The 25,392-nt window shown below is 42.9% G+C and overlaps 1 protein-coding gene and 1 long non-coding RNA gene across 11 annotated transcripts in view; one reads left to right on the top strand and one right to left on the bottom strand.

The window, feature by feature from the left end:
- LRRC27 (leucine rich repeat containing 27) overlaps positions 1 to 25,258 on the bottom strand; it is a 38,913-nt gene extending 13,655 nt beyond the window's left edge. For 5 of the 10 annotated variants that reach the window (XM_083843509.1, XM_083843516.1, XM_083843515.1 and 2 more), the window contains exons 1-6: positions 17,024 to 19,278; positions 16,784 to 16,901; positions 15,332 to 15,548; positions 14,892 to 15,022; positions 12,212 to 12,270; positions 4,555 to 4,707 (exon numbers count right to left, since the gene is read on the bottom strand). In XM_083843509.1, the coding sequence (XP_083699635.1) occupies positions 4,555 to 4,707; positions 12,212 to 12,270; positions 14,892 to 15,022; positions 15,332 to 15,544 (556 nt within the window). In that variant the 5' untranslated portion in view covers positions 15,545 to 15,548; positions 16,784 to 16,901; positions 17,024 to 19,278. The other 5 variants (XM_083843518.1, XM_083843510.1, XM_083843513.1 and 2 more) reach the window with 4 other exon arrangements.
- LOC310902270 lies at positions 688 to 9,622 on the top strand. Its single transcript, XR_014586595.1, has 3 exons — positions 688 to 4,073; positions 8,611 to 8,898; positions 9,464 to 9,622. It is a non-coding gene; the product is annotated as an uncharacterized lncRNA (long non-coding RNA).
- Positions 25,259 to 25,392: the final 134 nt, after the last annotated feature.

Here is a 25,392-nt window from a genome sequence, read left to right as displayed (position 1 = left end):
ATGTGGATTGAATTAAGGCTGTATAATCCCAATTTATTCCTTTCTCTACAGTTTCCTGCAGCATTTATAGTCTCTCAGTGTAGATTTGTGTATAAATAAGTACTACATGAACCGTGCACGACTGACTTCAGTTGTCTGCATGATGAGTAGTTAAAGTATGCTCTATATATCAGAGGAAGCAAAAAGGCAAAGCAAACGGATACGTAACTGTGAACATACTACAAGTGCCCAGATGCAATCTGTGAGTCAAATCAGAAGCGACTGTAACATAACCAATTTAAATATGCAATGGAATTACAAAATCAAAGCCCATCCCAAACGGCATTTCAGGTTAAAGAGATTCAGCATTATCTCAAGCTACACCTTTGTAAGCATTAATTTTCACACATCTTTTCACAGATCTTCCACGTTTGTACGACGATGATTAATTCTGCCCTGCCTCGTGCGCCCAGCCCGCTGGCAGTGGGCAGGGTGCCCGCAGCAGCGCACCGCCCGGCAGGAGCCGCGCAGCACGGAGCTCACCACCCCTCTGGGCAGCGCTGCACCCCGGCCTCGGCTGCCCAGCAGTAGCTGCCATCTGATATTGCGGCTCTCCCTCGGCTGCCACGCTGAGATGCCACCAGGTGCACAAAGGCTTGGCTCCCTGCAAACGACAGGCTGGGGAGGTTCCCGAATCCTGGAGAAGGAACGCGCTGGATTTCATATCCCTCCTCTTCTCGCATTTTAGAGAGAATGCGTTATTCCAAGGCACATCCTGTCATCCTCTCCGCATGAAGTATGTATATACTACTTCTTACACACTGCTCCCATCCAACATGAACAGATGGGCCATGTGGGAGGGAGTAAAAAACTCTTGCATATTACAGAAGGTTCCCAAACTTCATGTGCATGCCCACAGATTCTAAATATTAAAGTCCATGGGATTATTTTTCTTTAAATATACCACTACCTAAACTAACATTAAACATAACGTGATTAAGTTATAAAGCTACCCAGACCATACTTCAGATTTTTTGTCATTATAATCTATTGTGCTTGAATTAAGTAGAACATAATGCAATCCCACATTTTTATGCAGACCAAAAAAAAGGCAGAAAAAGAAAAGAAGAAAAAATGCTTTAGATCTGCTATTTTGAAGAATACTAAAAATCCACAAAATCTTCAAGATTGTGTACCAGTGAAGGGTAGTTAAAAAGCAAAATGACTAGAGTGTTTCAAGTATATTACTTATTTCTTTTGAAAGAAAGCATATAATAAATGTATATGGGAACTTGGAGAAACACGTATAAGTCCACGTTACAATAAAAACAATAAACCGTTGATGGAAACTACTCTGCTAATTGCCAAGCAAAACTCTCACTTCCCATACAAACTTCAAGGGTGATCAGCTGTCATTAATTCTTAATTGCTACTGCCAAGTAAAGAGAGAGAACTGAAAAATAATACTGATTCATCTTACACAGATAAAAAGGAGACAGCCTATTTTCATAGTCTACACATCTTTAAAAAGAAAACCAAAAAACCTCTTTTGGTTCATTACTGAACTCCTAACTCTCTGCTACCGTTAGGTGTAGAGTACCTAAATATACTTAGCCAGATGTACCTAAAAGAGCACTTTGTGTTTAGGGGGTTTACTTCTTTAATTTCACACAAAAGGACTTTTTTTGTTACTATCCTATTAAAAACAAAACAAAAACAAAAAAACCACACAACTTTAAGTAACAATAAAAAATGCTCCAAGATGAATTCATTTCCAAATTGTAAAGCGAATTCAGATCAGTAAGAATGTGTTCTCTACTGAGCATTTTGCCACAGTTTTTAATATTTTGCTTACCAGAAGTCCATTTGAAAGCTACAGAAAGTGCAGTTAATTGGACTGATGTATTCCAATATATTTCAACCCTGATACAGATTGCTTAACAAAATGCTGTGATGTCCATAAAAGGCATAATTTTGAATATCCAAGACAGGATTAATTCTCATTGAAAATTAATGGTAAACATCTGATATTTTATTCTTATTCCCAGGTATTTTTCCTAGTTTGATTCTAAAGTTTTTCTGCTGCTAACGGAAATATCACCAAGTAAACACCTACATTTCGCATTAGGTCTATGTTAAAAAAAATAAAAAAAAATCCATATATTAGCCTCAACTACATTAAGCACACACAAAATTAAGAGCTTTCTTCATTTCTTCATTCTAGTACCCTTTGTAAACTAATGTAGAAGATGCTGAAAAAAGTAAGTTAAACTGGTCATACACGTTCCTATATTAAAATGTTAGTATTTCACCAGAAAAAAAAAAAGAAGCTCAATTAACGAAGCTTACTGAAGCTCAACTGCTTCCCTGGGTCACTAATCTCCTTCCTAGGAAAAGGACACCTGATTTTCTTTTATAATGTTTTGGAAAGGCCCACGCTGGTTCCTGCAGCACGGGCAATCGTGTGTAACACAGAACTGTTAGGGTGCTTTCTGTATAACCACGAGCAAATTAAATATTAAATTAGGACTCAACTTCTAAAATAGTAAAAGAGCAATCCTGCACCGTAAGCGGTGTGTTTCAGTACACGACTGGTCTCCTTCCTAGGAGGCTGCTCGCCCGGTCCCCCGGCACCCACTGACAGCAGAGGATGGTTTCAGTCTCAGCCTGGGTTACGGGCCCTGCACGCTTCCACCGCGCCACTCTGCTCTGAGAAATTATTCCTCAAATCTAGTCTGATACTTTCTTGAGGAAATATCTAAACCAGTGTAAAGCTAACAACGTTTGTGGTCCGAGCTACGTGACTTCTCTAACGCCATCTGAATCTGCCTGCAGATTGCACAGAAAGCTCTCTTGCAGGCACAAAAGCCAAGTTATTTCACAGGGGGACAAATACAGATCACACCTTGATCCCGAACTTCACTTGAGATACTGACAACTTCAAATGTAAGTAAGCAGATTTTTACACGTTAAGCATGCTAAAACAATGTGTGCTAGTACGGAAAAATGACAAACATTAAGCACTACTACCACAGAAAAAAAATTGTCTATATAGAAAAATGCATCACTTGCTCTCAAGTAATGCTAAGATGTGGTAAAATTTGAAGGTAAATAGTGGTAATTAAGAAACACTACTAGGAATTACATAAATTGAGGTCTTAACGCAAAAAAACAACTAATCACATGAAGTTCTGAAAACGAGTGGTTCCTTGCAGTAGTACCATATGTCAAATTGAGATTAATAAAGAAATATTGTCATCATCCTTACATATTTTGACTTCATTTTTGGTATGATGGTATTTGGAACCAATTTTTTTAAAATGTATTTCACCGTATTGCTTACAATTTTAAGTGGTTCATTCATACTCTGAATTTGCTGAGTTCCCATTAACAATAGCACATTCTGGCATCCCTAATTCCAATCTGATACCAATGGTATCCATAGTCATTAGGTTTCATTACAGGAAAGCTTAAATGTGACAAGAGGTCTTCTGTGGGAATATGACTAGTATTTCTATTATTAATGACTTCTGGAACCTATTTGATCTTAAATACTGCAAATGATGTTGCATCTTTTCCTCTCTGCTGACAGCTTTTAAATGTTACCCTCCTAATGTAAATTTATAGCTGCAATAGTGAGGGAAAAAAAAGAAAATGTGATCTGAAGATAGAAGGCAGGCTGATCTGAAGACAGAAGGCAGGCTGTACTTGTCTTTGAAGACTGTGAACTCACACACCACATGAAAATCCTGACAATGCTATCAGACTTCTGCATGTGGACAAACAATACCAAACAGTTTGTAACAATAGTTATGGTGTACACTATATGCGTTTGTACTACATTTTTTAAAAAGTAGGTCTGCGCTTCAGACTGTATGTAAATTTAACAGTTACGTCCTCACCTTCCTTACGACACACAGGCAGGCGGAAGGAACTTCCTCCACTCATATTTCCCCTTTCCCTTCAGCTCCTGCGAAGGACCTGGCCGACTGGCTATACAGAACAGGAGGAAAGCTAATCCTAAGCTCAGCCTGGAGCTAGCTGACCAGCCAGGCCTCCCTACAGCTGGCCTCTTACCCGGAGACCACAGGCAGGTGTGTTTTGGCCTTCTGCTCTTTACATATCTTATTTCCCTAGCATTTCTATTACTCCTATCTCCCTTATGAAATGTCATCTACCTGTACAGTTACCCTACGCTTGCGTGCGTGGCATGCACACAAGCCATTTGTCAACTTAATGAAGCAGTCCAGCCAGCTCTGTTCATGCTTCCTCCCTGCTGACTCTAAAGAACAGCCTCTGCTGAAAGCGTTCTGTTTCTCTAATCACATCACACATAATTAAGATATGCTCTTATTATACAAAATACAGCCTCTCCTTTCTCCGCTTAATGGTTCGAGATTCAGTGTTTGCTTTTGTAGCACAACAAAGCATTTTTTTCTAGCTCGCAGTATCCCTTTCAGGTACAGGGCCGGATGCCACTCACTAGTGAAAGGCCAACAAGGAAAGTGTTCCCTGGTTCACGCTTTTTTCCAAGACAAAATACAGTAAATACACATATGTACATCCCCAACATACCTGAAGTAGCCGGCTCTACAGAGGGTAGCCTGTCATTCCCAGATGCCCGAAGAAAGCAGAGGATAGATTTTACTCCCTTTTCTATGACATCTTTAGGTGGAAATTCAAGGGGACAGTGTCTCAGATTCAAGGCTGTCAACGAAGTTAAGCTTCCTGTACAAACAGCGTAATTTAGCAAACAGTTTGAAAGATGGATGAGTTTTTGGATTATGTCTAGCAGTTGAGTTAGAGTGAATTACTGGCATTCACTGCGTTTACAATGATTTTATGATAATTACCATTATCACATATGCAGGTACTATAGACTGCCTTAAATTATTTATTTGCCCAACTCAAACATTTTTAGCCTGGTCTTTCTAGAACTACAAGTAATTATTCTTTTTTATATACCTAGTATTGCCAATAGTGTAATACTTAAGATTACCTATATTATTCACAATGGGCTATGTTTGTATTTAAAAAACAAAAACAAAAATTCAGTTTACTCAAGAAAATTAAGACAAATTAGACTGAATTACATTAAAATGTTTGCTTTCTCCTTCAAAGTAACTCTTAGCTATCATACGTCCTATCAAGAACTTCTACCATCGCTCAGTACGGCAATGCATCTGTGAGCTGAACCAGAAATACAGCATGCATCTGGCATGCATTCTGCCCCTTGATGACTGCAGAAATTTTGTACTTTGGTTTCTAAGATGTTTCACATGACCTTGTATAAAACAGATCGTCATTCTTGTTGTGATTATTTGTAGCTTTTTCTTTTACTTTTTTTTTTGTCCATATATTCTCCAGTTGCTAAGCATCTTTGCGATCTTTTTTTCATTGTTCATTTTTAACTATTTAATTTCTCTCTAAGCAAATAGTTCTCCCCCTCTGAGATTAGCCTAGACAAAATGAACTGTCTCACAACAGCTGAGCTAACCAGTACAGTCCCTCAGCTCCTGTTCTTGTGCTTTGTCAAATGCGTGGAATTTGCAGTGTTGACAGATCAACGTTTTTACCCAGTATTAACTTTTCTATATAAAAGGAAATGTATGAAAGATTTCAAGTTTTCCTTTTTTTCTAATGTAATGTTCTGACTTCCTAATTCTGAAATCTTTGGGTTTACATTGCTTTTCACTCCAGTCTTGCCATTAGCTGTTCTTACCCAAGGAAACAAAGGGCTACCACCTCTCAACAGCAAAGAAACATGCCATAAATCTTCAGCCTCCCGAGGGCTAGTGAGCTCAGGCATCTTGCAGGCCTGCTGCACTCTCCTACTTTTCTCACAAGCAAAGTATGTGCTATGAGTTACTCCTATATCCCTTATAAAAGGGCATCCGCCCATATACTTATCCTATGATTCTTGGGAAAGGCACAGCATAAAAGACATATATATATATAATTCTATATGTAGACTTATTTACATAGCATAAAGTTACACATGGAAGGAGGTAATGACTGATAGGGTCTTCTTTCTTTTCATATTCTGCTTACTGTCTGGTCAAATAGGAACAAAGAGGCACAGTTTCAGAAATCAGATTTATCATCTTCCCCAAAAAGCTATGCTTCATAAAAGTAAGACAAAATTAGCAAATTTGCCTTCCCAATAACTACACGTTTGCAGAATTATATAACGCTTTCAGTCAGGTTAAAAAAAAAAAAGCCTAAACTTCCTGATCCAGGCAAAAATACAAGAGCTCAAATCTTAAATCTTTCAAAAAATATGTACAAAGTCTCTAAAAGAAAGGTGGAATATTTTGTCCTGACATTTATTGTAGATAGACATGCAGTTTATATTAGGTATTTAGGAAGTGCAGCGTTGAGAACAGACAACCCAGTCAATCAGGGTATGTATTTTTCATATCGTGTTGCAGTATGACTAGAGTCACATTAAATCTGCACTCACAGCTTGACCTTCCAGCCTAATCTGTTTCACTTCCTGCAGGCTGACTCCGTGCCTATCTGCTTTACTCGTTACACTATAAAACGGTGTATTTGCTCTTTTAAAATATTTTTGTAAAATCTCGCAGAAATACCAAATACATTACTAATAGCTATGCTATTAGATTTTAAATTACCAGTAATTAAAGCTGAAAGGAATGTTACAAAACAAGTTTTACAATGTGATTAACAGCTCCATTTGACATTAGCTCTCTAGAAATGTCAACTACAGCAATATTGACAAAGTGCACTTAAAAAGAAAAAAAATAAAAACCAGCATGAAAGTAATGGAAGGAAACGAGCAGCTGAAGTAGGTACCAGGGCTCTCCCAGAAGCTGGTGAACATGGAATTTTTTCTGAGCATCGCGATGGGGAGATCTGCTGGATCCTCCTGGGTCCGGTCCCTTGGAAGACTTGAGATCCATGCGCAAAGGGATTCTCCACCTCAGGGAGATCGTACCTACAACCTGCTATATGCAAGCCCATGGCAGCTACGCAGTATTTAATGCAACAACCTATTACTCCCACGGAAAGCAGATTTGTTTCCATTTCACTGAACTGCCCAACAAACACCTGACGCTTTCCAACTCCATTCTGCTTCTTTCATCATTGATCTTTTTGTGACCAGCCACAGGGTCACAGCTGGCAGGTAACTTAGCAGCAGCAGAGGAAAAGTTGAGTTTTGCCATCCCAACATCAAAATTACTTACTGAGTTGAAGGAAATTCAACTCGCTTCTCAAAAACATTAAAAATTTATGTTTTCCCTGCCACAGACCCTATTTAGAACTAGAGATCACACATTTTAATCAGAAGTGTTGTTCTGAAGTCTGCTAAAGTTGGACTCAAACTGAGAGCCAGTGAAAGCCAGAGCTGCCTGAACAGTTATTTTGAAATGGCACTGAAACTAAAACTAAGGTGAGTTAGAGAAACTGCACTCAGACGGGTTAGATGGAAACATAACTGCACGCGCACCACATGCTGGCTGCCACACAGACCTTATTGTGCTGTAACTCAAGGCAAGAGTACTGGGTCAGCCTGCCAGCATCTCACAGGAGGAGGAAAGTTCTAGGGAAGGCTTGGAGAGGAATTACTTGGTGCTACAGATCAGTGGAAATACCCCTGGCAGACAGACAGGCCAAGAAGAAAAAGGCATAAAGGATGAATTACTTGACTACAAAATAAGAAAACATCAGAAAAGCAGTGCTGTGTACATAATTACGTTAGATAGCAACAAAAATGCATAAAACTGAAGATCCGTGTTTATTGCAGAGACTAAATATGCTGTTTTGCAATTACTGCTGTTGGTTTTGTGAAGAAATAGGTCCAGAGAACTCGTGTATGAGCACATCTTTGTCACATAAGCAAGCATTCCCAACACTCCAGTCGTATTGATTGTTTTCAATGAGGTGTTGATGGTGAGCAATATACGATGCTCACCATACGATATTGATGGTGAGCAAATACGGAAGTTTAGAGGCCTAGCAAATCGACTGTATTCTACCATTCTAAAAACAAGTTTTCTAAGAGAGCTACAATTACCGAAATGCCTTTTCATACACTCATGATTCACAAATTAGAAAATTACCTCAAACAGTTATAAAATATAATGCAGAAGTGGAAGAGTTACATTATCAGCAAGAATAAATGGCTTTGAAGATGCAACATGTAAAGAACTATTTGGGAATACAATTAGATTTTAAATAGTTTAGTATGAAGAAACTGAATCTATTTTTAAACAGATTATCAAAATGAATCATACAGATGACTTCAGTATCGGAAAAGTGAAGTCTATTTTATCTTGCTGAAAACCACTCATGGTTGAACATGACTTGATTGTAGTGGGAGAGCTACACAGGACATGCAGCTACAACGCACACTGCATGATGTGGCAGTGTGCACTGACAACATGCATAACGGGGAGGATGGCAAATCAGCACTCTACCTTTCAGCATCCTTTTCCAAACTGTTTACTTAAATTTTAGCCTGCATCACTTGCTGAGATTCTTCATTATTTAGAAGCATTCCTAAATTACTCTAAAGAACGCTTAGATGCAGTAATACTACCTAGCTCCTATACAACGCTTTTACTTTTTAAGCCTCCTAAAATAAGTATCATTGTACCCATTTTGCAGCAGGGGAAACTGAGGCACAGGCAGTCTGGTGACTTACCCTGAGTTCGGTAGCCTACCTGAATTTTCCAGAGCTCCACTGGCAGTACTGAAAAAAGAAGGCATGTACACCAAGTTTCAGCCACTCCACAACACTTCCTGACTAGCACATAGCACACTGAAGTTTAAGATCACCTCTGGAAACAAGCCGGCTGACAATGAATTTTTCATCCCTGGTAACTAAATTCAGAACTCATGGTAATTCTACACAGATCAGGTGAATCCGTATAAATGCTCTAGGAACAGCCCCAGGTAAGAAACAAAGCTGCTCTGTTACCACTCTGACTTCTGCTCCCTTTCCAAAGCTTTTTTTTTTTTAATTAAATTAAATACCTGTTCTAAGAATAAAAAAAAAAATCAATAAATGAAGGTAAACACTGAAGGTAATTCATTCCAGATGTAGCTGAGAAATATACACAAGAGATGAAGACTTAACAGCTGGGAGGGTTATCCTGTATCGTCCTCCAAACTCATCCCAGTTTACATTAAAAACTTTTTGTTTGGCATTTATGATACAAGCACCAGAAAACTGGTGTTCTTACTAAGAAAAGAGAAGAACAACAGCCCTGGAATGGACACTGCAGGATGGTAACTAAGTCAGTGCTGAAGCTGTCAGCATTAGCTCCTACTCTGTTTCTTGATATAGGTGGTTAGGATGGCAAGTGTACAGACAAGAGAGCAATAGGGAAGGGTAGGAGGAAGAGTGGGCTGGGAATTAGCTCATGAAACATGATTTTGTAAGAAAAAGCTGTCTTGTCAAAACATGAGTGTTTTGTAAAAATACACTAGGTTTTGACAACTACTCACTATGTCACAGGCACAATTCCCAGGTTTTCCTCCCAGCCTTCCAGCTGGACTGCTCACTGATCTCCTGATGTCCCCGTCACTGTGGAGAAGAAGCCTGCTACGCCAGCTGCCCAGGACACGCAGGGGACACGGAAGTTCTGACAAGCACAGCTCCACCGCAGGGAAATAAGACGACTTCAGTAACCTGGATTAAGCCATATCTTTAAATTACATCCATCCTCCTTTAGCTAAGGTTCAAACCACTGTGCCTGTGCCAGTCCCAGTCTCACGCTGTCCACTACGTAAAGAGTCAAGACTGAAGCAGCTCAGCTGCTGTGGAGCTGGAGGAGGCATAGTTCTGCACATCACATATGTATCTGTGTCTAAACACTACACAGTAGGTGGCAATGCCACGGACATGCAGCCTTTGCCAAGGGAACTGATGGATCGTGCAAAGCAAGGCATATGGCAGGGCAGCATCACCCCAGCACAACATTCCTGCCAGCTGCATCCAAGATCCTTGCGACTCAGAAATACTGAGGGGGATGTGGGCAAGCGATTAAGCAAACGATGCGGAAGTTGTGCTATCGGAACTGGCAGAGCAGACCGGCATGGCTTGGGCCACTCCTACACAGGCAGGGTGTCACTGCGCTGCTCGCTGATGAGCGCACACACAGCTTCGGAAGGCCTGGCTGCAGCCAGCCTCTAGAAATGCCTCCAGCCATCTGTCATCACTTCACGGCTGCCCAACAAATCCTGCCCTGAAAAAACCTGCAGTGCTCTTTTCCAATTGCTGTGGCTCAGACAAAGACCTCAAACGCAGCAGGAAGGCTGGCATCCTTTTTGGTACCTCTCAGCCACGCAGCCGGTGAGAACAGGAGAGATGCACATACCCTGCACGTGGCAGGAGTTCCCCTCACCTCAATACCCACCTGGGAAATCTGTAATAATCCAGGTGTTACAGTGGCACTGTTCTGATCTAGGATCTCTCCGGCAAACAGTATCACGAGTCAAGTTTTACTGCAGAAGACAGGATCGGGTTGCTCGGAGAACAGCATGCCTCCAGCACAGTGGCCGTGAAGGCGTTGAGCACAGGGCAGGGCGTCGGGCCTGCCCCAGGAGGGTGAGCTGGCCCCACAGCTCGTGGGCTGCCGTCCTGAAGAAACCAGGGCCCCAAGGACCACGGCTGCAGCCGTGCAGACTGAACAGAAGCAGACCCTGGGGCAGGAAGCCTGGCAAAGGGATCTGTTTTGCTCAGAAACCGAATGGCCACACTCCCTTGTCATTATTTCCCAGGAAGAAATGCAATCAGTGCTAGTGAGTGCTGCCCCGGTGCAACTGCTACACGGAAAGGCAAAGCATCAGCATGGCACCAGCAATGCTTTCTGCCAAAATCTTAGCAAAGGTACAAAGAACCCAGAACAGCTGCAAGGAAGTGGTGTTTTCTGCTGCACCTGGTTGTTTTCTTAATGCACTGCCCAAAGAGCAGGAAGGGAACATACTTTCATAGCATTTAATGCAAATAACAAAGCTTTGTTAAAATTACAGAAAGGGTACTAGTGCTTGGGAATATTATTGGGCCCTAGAACACGACTGTGTCACTAAACAGCTGGGGACAGGTCCCTGATGTGTCAGTCTGTGCCAGCCGTGTCTCCCACCGTCACTGCCTGCACGTGGCCCAGGAGCACTAAAGCTGCAGACCTCCCCCCAGGGGGTGCTGCATACTGGCACCCCGTTTGGGGCAGTGTGGTTATGTAGGAACAGGTCACTTCGTGCCAGCTGGCCCCAGCAGGTGGGGACAGGTCTGGGAACATTCTGGTTGCTAGCAGGGATGTCACCTCAGACAGGTAGGATACCTCGTGCAGAGAGTACCGGGAAGCCAACACGAATGTAACGGAGCCCAGTGAAGCACAGGAGCCAACGTGGCCTATCTTATGCAGCTGTGAGAATGTATGTGACAGCGAGCAGCGCTCAGCTCAACCCTGGCACAGGGCAGTCTAACATCAGCTCTGTAAGCAGAAGGAAGTTGGGCCTAATTGTGTGGCCAGCTTGAAATCACGCCTTTTGCTTGGTGACAAGCCCGGAACCAAGATGTAGCTTTGGAGGTTAGTCTTTGAAGTACTACAGCAAAGAGACTTAACGCTCAGACAACTTCAAATAGAGCTGAGGAAAACCAAACCAACAACACAGAGTCAGGAGTTCTGCTGTGAGGACCGACAGTCCCGGGGGTGCTGGGCTCTGCGCCCTGCAGGGGCAGGATGAGGAATAAGGAATAGGGACCCCTCCTCAGAAGTCTCTCTACTCTCAGCTCCAGCTCGCAAGGGGCAGCCTCAGGCCAACCCAGGAACCTGCACAACGTGCTCAGGAACATTTGATTTGGAAATACTTGTGACTCCCAAGTAGTAACTGCTAATGCAAGAAGAGTTATAACGCTAAAGATGTCTTTAAAGTTTGAAACTGTAAAAAGCTGCTGTAGAAGTTCTCAGCTCCAATTGCATTTAGAAATGCCTTACTGTGAGAACACCCCAAGATTTCTGAGAGTTCTGAAACGTTTTTTTTTGCTTCAGCTTTATTCAGAGAAACAACATTAAACATTTTTGACCAAAATCCTAGACATTATTTTTTTTCCCCTCTCAGTGAGGAGAATCATTATATGTGCTCTAACACAACTAATTCCCTCCCTACCCCCATGTTTGTAACATCATTCTTTAGATACATACCAAAGTATTCTAAAGTCTAACTACAGAATTGAGCATCTATGACATAAGTGAGTACTTACCAAGCTCTGTGGGCAGCTCTTTTATAGGATTCCTTTCTAAAAGCAGAGTTTTCAATTGCCTTTGCAATAAAACAGAAAATACTTGTGATGGTAAAAGCAAAATTCATTTAATTAAGCAGAAACATGAGAATATTTTTCCTCCTTGATTTTCTTCTTGCTTGTTTTGTACTACAGAAGGGAACCCAGGAGGCAAATCCATGCCCCTGCATTGCAAACATCAGTGCTGAAAAATGACATACCCCCAAAGCTTTCTGGTATGGCAATTGGAAGTTTGCATTTATGCCCATGAATTACTATATACTCCTTCAGTATTTAGTATTTGATCTTTCTTTGCAAAGCTTATCACTTTAAACCCTGATACTGACTGTTCCAATTATAAACTCATCATTTTCAGTTGTTTATAATTTTGCTGAGCTGCAACTGTTTGCTTTGTTGAGTACATTCCTCAGGCTACATTTGAGCTAAAACTGTTCAGTCGTTTTTGATAATGATATTAGACAGAAATATACCCTATTTGTATTTAATTTCATAAACTATTTTTAAAAGCTCCAGTGTTCTTATTCTTAGAAGCAGCCTAGAAGTTTGGCATGGGTCAGACATTCATCTCACATACAAACATTTATGGTGTTTATGTCACACATGACATTTTGGAAGTCTGCTAACATTTAGACAAACCCTAAGCTTTTGAAAAACTATCAGTTTGCCTGTGCTTGGAAAACAATTGATATTGTTTAGCAAGTTAAGTGTCCAGAATTGCTGTATGCGCTGCTGTATGGAGCATCTCTGATGTGAACTTCTGAGCTAGCGAGTGTTGAGGATACGGTGGACATTTTGTCCAAGAACAGGGAGGTTGTCTCTTTTTCCCCTTGTAGCATACAGGTACTGACATCAAGGCAGCTATGAAATGGAGACTACTAGAAAAAAGCAGTAAGAATTTTCCTAATTTTGACTGCTTCATTTTGCCATTTTAATGAGATTCTTTTCAGTAGCTTTTAAGTTTGATATCCAGCAGCATATCAGATCAAGTGATATTCTATAGACAAAGCACTGTCCACATGCCATACACAAAGCATCATCCTACTAGTAAAGTTAATGTGTTTTATTTACCAGTGTTGCGATTTGACTTATTTACCGGTAAAATTCAACAAAAACAAGAAGAAAGCTTGGTAGTTTGTCATAATATTTCTTTACCTCTAGTAAAGAGAAAACAAAACAAACATTTTGGCAGCTGCTCAACACTGGATTAACATTTGTGGCAACGTTTTAAGACATTTCAATTCAGTCAGAAAAATGCAAGCACCATGTTCATGTTCATATTTTTAAAGCAAAGTATCCAATTCAGCTTAAAACAAACATGGAAGCAGCAAAGGACTCCCCACTTCAAACCCCAAATTCCTTAATAATTTAGGCATTGCTGTACACCAGGTAAAATGCACCTTTACACTCCAGCAAGTAATAACGATGAAATTAAGTTATCATATTGAGGAATTCAAGTAATATTTAGTGAGTATTTCTGATAAGCGTTTTCTAAATCTGAGCTGTTGTTCAAAGTCTGTGGAAAAATACAAACAAGTATATCACATGGTGGGACAAATGGCTGGCATGGTATTTTCTAGGAAGACACGCAGTGAGTACCTTAGTCTCACAGGGTTTCAACCAGTTGTACAATGATGACCATACAATTCACAAGCTATAACATCACTCCCATCCATTTTAAGAACAATTTATGAAAGCTATTTAAAAGATGAAGACATTAGACCCAACATTTTTCAGCTATTTTTTAGAGGCATAGCCTTCATTTACTGTATTTCTCTAATCAGAAGTTGAATATATAATCTTTCACAAACAACTGACCTTAAAATACCCTTAAGCATCTTATTTCAATGTCACATGTTTAATTCTGGAAAATTCCACTGCATATACCGTTCAAGGGTTGTCTTCTTTTCCTTACTACTCTTCACAGAAAAGTTTCTTTTAGAACCAGAAATGCACGCATTCCTGTGTCAGTTTCTTCTCCTTTCAGCACACATCATTCCCTTGTTCCCAATAACTACTATACGTTGTGTTTGTAGTCTTCCACTTCAACTGAGAAGTAAGGATTGCCCAAGCACATTGAAAAACTGGCGAGAAATTAGTTGTGGTGACCTCAGCAACATGAGAGCAAGTGCACTTTTCAGGGTCACAGCAACATTGTGGACACCCTGCTTTGCACACCCCAGATAACTCAGTGACAGCTAACTAATCCTTCCAACAGTTAAATACCATGTCAGATGACAACCAGAAACAAATTAATGGATAACATTCTTTGACTAAACTGTCCCTCGTTAACAGTTACAAGAGACGTGATGTTTGTATCTATGGGTCCACGTTTTCACCTCACATGCGGCACTAACGTTAGTCAGCTACAGTCAGTAAGCTTTACTCCATTTTATGAGAAAAATGCTAACAGGATGTACATTTCTGAAGTTAAGTGTTTAGAAATTCACTAACATAATATTAATTGGACCTCTCACTTCATCTGTGTTTTAGTAAACAAAAATAAGCTTACATAGCATTCTGTACTGAGGTTAATGCCAAAGAAAAGCATGTAAAAGTTGGACTGTTACAATGAAATTGCAGTAGGGCAAATAGAAGAAAAATACATTTTTTATTAAATTGCCTGTATGACCAATGGTCTTACCTGTGGTAACCAATTCCAGGGGGAAGAGCTGTAATCTTGTTAAACCGGAGATCCAGCCAAACAAGATGTGGCAGCTTTTGAAATAAATCCTCGGGAATCATCGATATGGCATTTCCCTCCAGATGAAAGTGCTAATAGAGAAAAAACATAAACATGTGTTAAATCCAGAAATAGAGGAACTGTTCCTTGGCACGCAGTGTTGAACATGGAAACTGTAAACTGCTCTACACTTTTACAAAAAGAACAGTTAAAGGAGATTAAGGGATACACAATTCTAAGTTATACACATGACTTAAGGACCTTAAAAACAGAACAAAACATGTATTAAAGATCATATCTAAGAATCTGTAGTTTTCCCGTTCATCTGACAAAGCAACAACCCTTAACTGCCTTGCGCTACATTCAAGCCATAGGTATTAAAACACAACGACATAACACACCTTTATATCAGGCAGTTTATGTATTTCCTCGGTAAGATGCTTAATATTTTTTCTACTAACGTCAAGGGTACTTGAGGACGATGACACACACTCTTCAACAGCCTTCCTGATCTCTTCTGGTGAATTAGAGCCAGCGGAGTTTCTCTGTTTGAGATACTCATCTCCAAAGTTATCACCACTGCCATTAAGCCCTGTGTAATAGCTGTCATCCATTTGTCTGCAAGCCAGAAACACGGGCTCAGTAATTCAGACCGATCAACTGAAAGCAGGTCATGATCTGAGAAAAACCACGCAGTATTTTGGAAGCAGAACGGCTACAAAGCAAGCTTCTCGTTTATGTTATTTTCTGATCGTCCCCAGTGTTACGAAATGCACTGTGATACAGAAGGCACGCCGTGTGTGCGCGTATACATACACGCGTGTAACTTTATAAGGTACATATGCTATAACGCGTACATGCGCGCACCCCCAGGCCCACCCGCCCGGGGCGGCGCCGAGCCGCTCCCCCCCGCCTCCCACAGCCCGGTTGCGCCGCGCTGCAGCGCCGGCAGCACGAGGCCGCCTCCATTTAAAATCGCGTTAATTCCTAACGGTTCTAGCGGGTGCTCCGGCGGCAGCCACGCTCTCCCGAAGCCCTCCAGCCGTGGGCCCCGCGTTCCCGAGGCCCCGCGGGCGGCAGCCGCGCACCCGGAGCCCGGCAGCGAGGCCCGGCCGGCCCCCGGCCCCCCGACCCCCCCCGGCCGCCCCCTCACCGCCGGCCGGGCCGCGGCCCGCCCCGGGCGGCAGGGCTGCTCGTGCGGAGCCCGGCCTGGGCCTGCTCTGCGGGGAGCCCGACGCCCGGTACCTCTCTAGAGGTCTTCACTCGCCTAAACCTACGCGCAGGAATGACAGGAGGTGGGATGGCAGCGTTACCAAGCCGCTGCCAGCTCTCATCACCAAAAATATAAACCGCTTTCACTGATGGAGATTATTTTTACTTGGTGACAAACTCCTCGGGGAGGAAGACTGCCGGTATCCCCATGGAAATGACCGGGAGCCGCCGCAGTGCCTCCTGTCCAAGCAGCCAGATTCAGTCAGTGCTTCGGGCATCTGCTCTGCGCACTCAGCACCACCCGAGTCCTCTCCAGGTATCTCAGGGGGCTTCCCTCAGAGGCCCTTTCCTTGCAGCAACATTTTACTTGTAGAGTAATGCTGACACGGTTTTGTTACAGGCCAAACACCAAGTGCATAGGGCTTCGCAGTCAGTAGGAAATGACCTCTCTCTAACCATAGAAACCTTCACATGGCAAAACAGCCTCAGCAATAACATTTTGAGGCAAGTGTGTAAATTTCTTGTTAGGTCCTACACAGCGTCTTGAAGCAAATACAGCCGGAGGCTGAAATAGCTCAAGCATTGATATAATGCAAAGCTTTGATTCTGCTAAAAAAAAGTTTAGAAACGTTCTTTCTTACCTGCACTCGCTTGAACAATCAATCCCATTGCTCAGGAACTTCTGACTTCCAAAGACTACATTTAAACTTCCATTTTGTAGGAAATATCAGAAATCTGAAGGAATAGTCTGGTAGATCACTGCAAAACAACATACTCCTATTTTCATGGGAACAGTTTGCTTAAATTCATAACTAAACAGGCCTTAATCTCCACATCTGTCTTGTTGCAGGGCCACAAGCCTCTGAAAAACATAGTAGTACCTGGGCTGAAGATGACAAGGCACGTATTCCTCAGCTTGAATTCATCTCCACCTTGAAAATACAGATTCTACTAATTGCGTTATTACTGCTGACTTCAAGAAAAAGAAAGGTATGATTGGCAATTTCATTATGCTGTTCCTGGAATAGATATTCTTTGGGGCTACTTAGGTGATTAAATCCTAATTATGAGCAATATTTGTAAACCAGAGGGCAAAACTTATGAACATTAAAATGGAATCAATGGCAGAGCTGTACTGAAAGAAGTATTGAATTGCATTTATTTGTGTAAAACCCAAAATATTTTAGGATAATTTTAAGATTACATAAGAAAATACATTAGGATTAAAACTAACGACATTAATTTAAGCAGAGTGTTGTTTTTTGCAGCTGAACATTGACATCAAAACTTCTTTAGAAACCTTTAGCACAACACTAATCGGCAAATGTTTTTATGAGCATTTCAGGGAGAGAAAGTGAATCTAGAAAGCTACTCAGATTAGCTGAATCATGTTAGAACAGGAATTTCTGTGCTCCTTCTTCAAATTCAGTTGTCTCATGACTAAAACTTAAACAACAAAAAAAAAGTTTGCATGTGAGACGGCAAACAAGCAACAAACTGCTTTTTTTTCTGATCTTGAGGTATAACTAAGGATGTTTCAGCTTTTTTTTTTTTTTTGTATTAGGAGTTCTCTCCTAGAAACAAAATCCAAACACAAATTGAACGTACAAAAAAATCATGCCATTGCTCTGCGGATAGAAATATCTCAAGGGCAGGCTGTCATAACAGCCTCGTCCAGCCTTGAGGGGATCTTGACCCAGCATACTGGGTCAGGTCTGCATCTGGAACAGTCATCCTAGTGATTGCACTTCACAGGGAAGCGATGTCAGAACAGGGAAGAACAGTGAAAACAAAGAGCTTGAGTAGGTTAGCTATAGACCTGCTCTTCTATCTAGAAAAGCAATCTTCTGACAGACAGAGAACCTGCTGGGACATTCAGAGAATTTCCCATAGCTGTTGGGGTGTGTTTTTTAATCCTTCAGCTGCAGAGATATTAACATAATTTGTAACCGACCAAAATGAATGTCAGGTCATCTCCAAAATTGTGCTAGCCTTTACTTTTATACTCCGCTGTTTTGCTGGGCAAGAAGGGAAGCGTTACACATTTTATTTGATGGAAACACAAGCTCTCCCTCTTCTTCAGAGGATGCTGGTCTCTGGGAAGACCAGGCTTTGGCACTGTTCTCTTGTCAGGACCTAAGCTGTTGAGTCTTCATAGAGAGGGCTCAGGGTCAGATATTCTTGGGTGGACTCTGAATCACAGCCCTCCTTCCTCCCTAGTGCTGACCTACAAAGATACTGCGCTTCAAGTGCATCAGTGCACGTGGAACAGAGGGAGCTGCCCCCGTGCCTCACCATGTAGTACCCTGGCATCAAAGCAGAGTTGCTAGCTGTCTCCTATGAACCTGGGCGGCCCCTCTGCACATGTAGTAGAGCCTCTCTGGGGCACCGTAAAGTAGAACTGAGGTAACCACAACCCTGTAATGCTATTCTATATGCAGATCATATAGAACATGTTATACCTAACAAGACTTCTCCGCTGTGCCATAGAGATGCAGCTCTCAGAATAAATGGTGCCAGATAAGTCCTCATGCAGATTAACTGTCTGAGTAGGGATTTTAAGGGTACTGTCCCCCAGCACTATTTTTCAGAGTTCAATATAGAAGTGACAATACAGCTTCAGAGAAAAGCATTCCTCCTGCTCAGCTATTTGTTCAGATTGGTAGGCACCTACATTACTTAAGTTTCACTTGCATTTGACTTCAAATAAGTCTAAAAGGAAGCTTTGTTTTCATTGAATTCATTTTCATTTCAGTGAAGTCATTGCTTTTATAATTTCCTAATATTCCAGTAAATGAAAAGAGATGAATGATTTCTAAGAGCATCTTATTAGAATATTAAGATGTGTTCTTGATTTCTTAGTGAAACATTGATTAACTTAAATGGGTAAGCAGAAAGGGAACAGACACATAAATGAAAGGAAACAAAGAAGGGAAAAAAAAGAAGATAGAAGTCATTAAAAATTTGAAGGGCTGAATTGTTCAGACAGTTCCAGAAATAAATTCCTCCCTCTCTCACAGGAGAAAGCAGAGTTAGGCGAGAGAAGCCATTATGCTATACAGAAAACTAAACACAACACCCATTTCAGGCTGTAAAAGATGAAAACAAAATAAGCAATTGAATTAGCATACAGCTACCTCACCAGCTCAAGGGAAGAAGTTTAGTTGGGAGGAAGGCAGGCACTTTTATCACTCTGTAGGGTTTGAACACCTGCTGGTAAAATGCATGTAATCCATCTGCACTACGGCTTGCACCTGTGGAACCAGCAGGAGACCTGCACTGGCAATGAAACGTGTAACCCTTTTTCCACCAGTCTGGACGAGATCTTATTTTAAGGCTGCATCACCGCTGGTGGTGCCTGCTCCCGCGTAATGCGGGCCACTGCAGGTGGTCCTAATAGGAGAACATTATTAGTTAACTGGAGTGACTTTAAAGGACTTTGAAACAGCTGGATCGGTGATTACTGTTAGCATCTTTAAAACCAGAATTGGTACTATTTACAGAAATGCTAATGATAAGAAAATGTATGAAATTTCCCCTCTATGTAATGTTTATTGAAAGAATTATGTGTTCTTTCGGGGATCTTTTCAAAATAAACATAGCTTTTTTCTCGGTAGGCTTTCTTCTTGGTGAGGAAGCCCTGTGAGTGTTCAGAATCATAGTAATAGTCCATTCATCATGTTAAACACGTTGCAGTTGTAGCCACTATAATCAGTAGGGTATGTAATGTCAGGGTATATTGGCCCCTTGTTTCTATGCCTAAATTAGCATCTTATAATACTTGCCTCCTTTTCAGTTTTATGAAAATTGGTCGCGTTTTTGTTTTGAAATGTTCATCAGCTCACTGAGAACAGATAGCCGTAAAGAATCTAATGATACTTCAGGCATTTCTATTTTTATTTACACTGATTTTATTCAGGATAAATTCACTGATATCAGGGAAGTTGATCCTGATTTGAACTGATGAAAGAAGGAAACAATCACTGCTCCATGCATCTAGCAAAAAGGCAGAAAGGGAATTGTAACTTAGAGCTACCAGTAGAGAATAACATAGAGAGGTAAACTGCAGGATCCATGCAGCTAATTGAGGTGTGAGATTAAGAAACAAAAAATAAAATATTATCTTCAGTTTGCCTCATGCTAATTTTGGCACAATATAAAATACGTGGCTCACAGTGCTTGGAAATGAGAACAATCAGTCACCTCAGAGGATACCCATTCGCTTACAGAGCTCATGTGTTTGAGAATAATTGGATGATGTAATTCCTGGTACAAATCCTTTGACTGAAAGTATAATCCTGGAATTTCATACGGGATTTGTTTGGCCTGGCCTAGAGCAGAACAGGTATCACGTCTCCCAGCTAAATGAATGCATGTAGGCTTTTCCTGTTGCACGTCTGTGAGCTTTTGAAGAGACACAACATAGGTGGTACTGAATGTATGAAAACCTGACGAGTTTGGCTCAGCAGATGCAATTCCGTGAAGTAGGAATGGTTTCATGGCTGGTGAAGTGCAAGAATATTCTAACCTCTTGAAATCCGTGAGGAAAAAACAAAAGGAATATGCAGAAGTTAACACAAATTTGAGAAGACAAACTCTTCCAGAGCAGTTGCTTTCCTTTTGCAAGCCTCTCCTCACATCCTGGTAAAACACTGTCATACAACCCTCCTCTTTGTAAGGCTGCAGTAGGACTATTAAGCTGCATCTTACGTCTAGTCTAGTCAGTAGCCACATAGGCTCCGATCAGCTGATTTCACACCGTCACGTGCCTTGGAGCGCAATACATACGGATATGCTGCTGATTTGAGTCAAATTTCCACGGTAACTGAGCAGGATGGCACACAGCCTGGAGCGTGGATCATCTGTCTACTTCGCAGGTCTTGCACCGTCCCCTCTCTTGAATATCTGGCATTAGCTAGCAACCTTCAAGTGGGCTGGGCGCGCTTTGTACACGCGGCTGAACATTGCTGGCTACAGCCCTTCTGGGCTGCTTAAGGCTTCTCTCCTGCTTTCTCCAGGAAGAACGGAACGTGGGGAAGTCCCAGCTCTCCTTTCTTCTCTAATTTAAGGAAATCATCAGATCCGTGGTATGTTAATGGGTTCCAAGGACAAACAGGCCTGCACAGAGTATCCTCAAAGCTTTCGCTAGTTAAATGCCTAACTGTCTCTGAGTAAAATATAAAACACAAAAAGAATAGAAAACAGGAAGAGGAAAAAATAAGAAAGGAGTAATTTCGAAACATTCTTTGTGATTTCAAGAACAGTCTGTTCCTAATAACCCCTTTGGTCACCCAGGCTGCATATTTTTCCTCTTAGAGGTATAGTTAGAATTATATTCAAAGACGTCTTGTGGAATAAATGATGGTAGAAGTTAGCTTTTTATTAAAGTTCCTCATTTCAGAAACGAAGCGAATTTCTGTTTCCCTGGAGACCAGGATACCTAGAAGGCAGACTTCTCTCTCTGTTTCCCTTCCCTATATTGGACCACTACGGAGCAGTTTATGTGTTTTACCTTTTTCCCCTGTAGGATTAGTATCCATTACTGAATACACATTTTCATAAGATTAGTGTAATCGTGGCGCTGTGGTTGGCAATCTGTTGATACTCCTGTTTTGAAGTGCAGTTGTTCACTGGAGGGATGAACGTCTTTCCCTGTGTTTCACCACGCTGGTGTTGAATAGTGGTATTAGACTCGTACCCATAGAACAGAAAGGGAGCCCTGTTCTCGGGTTTTACAAATAGAAAATGAATACAATTCTGCTGCAGAAATAATGAAGAGCTGGGTGTTTGAACATCCAACACACTTGCTCTGCAGGTAAGAGCAAATACTGTTGTCTGAGAGGAAGCAGGAGGACTACATTTGGCTTTTGTGGAACTAATTTTGCTCCATCGTAAATAACTGTGCACAGGCAATCATGATCCAGCATTCTCTGGTTCATGAATAGGGAAACTGATCCGAGACAGTGAGCATTTGATCCTTCCCTCCATTTCTTTTGGTACAGAGGAGGAGACAACAATAGAGCGCTGTCTGAATTATTCAGGAGTACAAGGAGACTTGGAGTTCTAAATAAATTAGAATTTATTTTCAGTGGTGTTAAAATACTGAAAATGGAAAGCATTATGTCACACCATTTATGCTAAATATTTGCAAACTAAATATGAATCTCACTTTTCCCATTGAGGTGAGTAGCTGTGGCAGCGTTGCTCAAAGGCAGGACACCACTACACGACTCAGAGACTGCGTAACAAACGCCCTGTCACTGTCGGCAATTGGTATTTTCCTTCCATGAGTTCTCCAAAGTCAATGTTCGTATGTCTCTCATTTCCCCTCCAACACAGCCTCCGTTTCATCGTTCAGATGTCCTGAGCTACGATTTAAGATCAGAAGCAAAAATGCAGTTTTTGAAACTGGGACGCGATGAGCGATTTAGATAATACATTACCAGCCACAGCCAAATGCCATTGCTAGTGGCCCAGCTTCTCTGCCATGTCACAAAGTCTGGAGGAACTTTTCTAAACTCTTTTTCTCTTATCTGTTTTATGATCTTTAATGGGCACAGTTCAAATGATGCCAGCATGGCCCAACTGTCTCCGAATACCAGGCTGGGTATTTAGAACAAGAATATCCTCTCCCAAACCAAAGCAGAGGGCAAAGTTCCAATGAACGTACGCCTGAGCAGAGCTGCCTGATTCAAGTCATAAGAAACCTCACCCCGTTTTCTGTTCAAGGTAACTTTCTCCCTGACAATTTCAATATTATCATTTAGTTAGAAACAGGGCTTAGGATTTGGACCGGGGCACCCGCTTCAGGCAGAGCCCCAACGAGAAGCCGGTGGCCCTTCTGGCTGAGCAGTGAGCACGGCACCCAATTCCTGGCAGCAGTCAGTGCTGCGCCTGCTGTTTGGCTGTGAATAGAGAAAAACCTCCATAATTCTGGGTGGTGTTACGCGTCTGCTGCTTGTTCCTTTAAAAAACAACACTAACGTCCTGATTTTCTTGGCTGTGCAATGGATGGGCCTCATGAACAGGCAGATCTCACTGTGAGGATGAAAACTAGATGGTAATTTTCTTGGGGTTTCACAGTGTTTGTTAGGACATATATGCGTGCCTGTGGCTGGGTTCCTAGAAAGCAGGAGTCAGCAGGAGGACCTGATTTTAAGTAGCCTGTATCCCTGTACAGAGCTTTGAGTAGCACTAATTCACCTGTGCTCTGAATAGCACTGAAACAAACCTTACCAGGCCTTTTGTTTCTCTCCTGCTCGACTTACCCTTGAGAAGGGGAAACTACTTCCTACACTGTTAACGCAGCAAAAATAATAAGAAAAAAAACCACCTTGCTGCACCTTCTTTGGTTTCTCAGGTAAAGAAATTGAGAAATCTGGTGGAACGAAACTTTCCCCCAGAATTTGAACAACCAGATCCGTATTTAGCACTCTTTTATCCTACAGTAGTAAATCTTGCAAACTTCTCAGAAAAAGTCTGTGATTGTAGGCTGTGGATTCGATTGTCCAAGCCGTAGTGGAGAAAGAGAGAAGTGACAACTGGCTGGCAGACAGACTGAAGCCATCGCATGGCAGTCTTCAGACTTTTCCTACAGAATGTGACAGAAAGAGAAAAGAGGGAGTGAAAGCTGATGGCTCAGACATTTGCAATATATTGAAAAACAAAATGATCCCTAGACAAAGCAAAAATTGCCATCTTGTATTGAGGTGTTCCATCTTTTTATTTGAGAGCTATTCTTTCTGATTTCTCAAATAAATATAATTTAAGAACTATTCTTTGCCTTTGGAAAACTGTTCTTAAATTACACCCTTCAGTTGTAATCCTCTTACAACTTCCCGGCTCTTCAAATAATGACTAACTCTTAGCAAATCTCCTATAAAGAGCGCATTAACTAACCTATCCATTTCAAAGCATGCCGCAAAGGAAAACAGCAAAATTTTAAATTAAGAGTTGCAAAGCAGCACCTCTGAAATTCTGAAAGTACTGCTGGGGTAACAGATACGATGTAATGGCTGAAGAGCTGCCACTCGCCTTGACATTTCTGACGTGGTTTGTGGCCGTCAGGAGTTATTTCTGAGCAGTGCGTTCAATTGGACGTTCCAGGAGACATTTCTGTCCAACAGCCCATAAAGAGACGGCATCACGAGCGTGTTAGGGCTCAGCGTCCTGCGAAGCCTGTAAAAGCTTGAGAAACAAGAGTGTTTTCCTGAGGAGCTCTGCAGCAGCTGAGCCGTATCGCCGACAGAAGGGCAGGAGAGCTCCAGGGCTGGTGAGGTGGAGGCGCAGGTTCCGCAGGCAGCGCGGCTCTTCCATCACATAGCGCTGCACAGAGCAAAAGCGCAGCAAGAGGCTCTGGGTCAGAGCTCGTCCTCCTCGTGCGCGGGGCTTCGTGCAGCAGGACACAGCAGCTGCACGCTTCGGTGTTGGCGCCTTGGCAAACGGTTTGTGGTAGCGGGAGCAGGCCACGCGTCCCGCCCGGTTGCTCGTGTGTTACTGAGCATGAGAGAGGTCCCCAGGGCTCGCTTCTGGGGGAACACGGCCCCGGAGCGCCTGCCTCTCCTAGGACCCGGAGCGAGTCCGCGAGGCTGTGCGGTGCCAGCAAGGGCCGGTCGGGGAGGGCTGCGCAGGGAGAGGCGGCTGCTGCGGGGCGGCGGGTGCGTGGGTGAGGGCTGTGAGCTGTGCGCTCGGGCACTGAGGGTTTTCCTGCTTCTCGCTGGGGCTGTGGTGTGTACCCGTTAGGGTGGGGAGTGATGGGGATCATTGCAGCCCTAAACTGCCAGCCCCAGGCCCGCTCTTCGTCTCCGTACCGCAACTTCTCACACGACATCTTCAGAGGCGCCGTGCCAGGGATCCCTGCAGTCTGAGGCTCGGGGCAGCCTGCACGCGAGGCAGACATCGACTGTCCCAGCTGCCCGCTAATTCACGTCCGCTCCTCGGCTTCCTGCTATAGTTGAAGAAAAATCGATGGGGCTGCCTTCAGCCCAGCACGGCCCCGCGGCAGCGACGCGCGGCTGGCGCTGTCCCGGGCGGAGCGGGGCCGGGGCCGGGGCCGGGACCGGGACCGGGACCGGGACCGGGGCTGGGCCCGGCCGGGGGCTGCGCGGGGAGCGGGGCCGGGCCGCCGGCACCGGGGCGTCCCCGCCCGGCCGCACCCGCGGGCCGCGCCGCCGCCCTCCCGCCGCCGCCGGGGGCGCTGCGCCCCGGCCCTGCCCGGCCCGCCCCGCCGCCGCCCCCGCCCCCCGGCCCC

Source organism: Anser anser (genome assembly GCF_964211835.1).
Source record: "Anser anser genome assembly, chromosome: 7".
In the NCBI taxonomy this organism is placed as follows: domain Eukaryota; kingdom Metazoa; phylum Chordata; class Aves; order Anseriformes; family Anatidae; genus Anser; species Anser anser.
The sequence above is the reverse complement of the archived record's forward strand: the minus strand, read 5'-3'. Positions and strand labels throughout refer to the sequence as shown.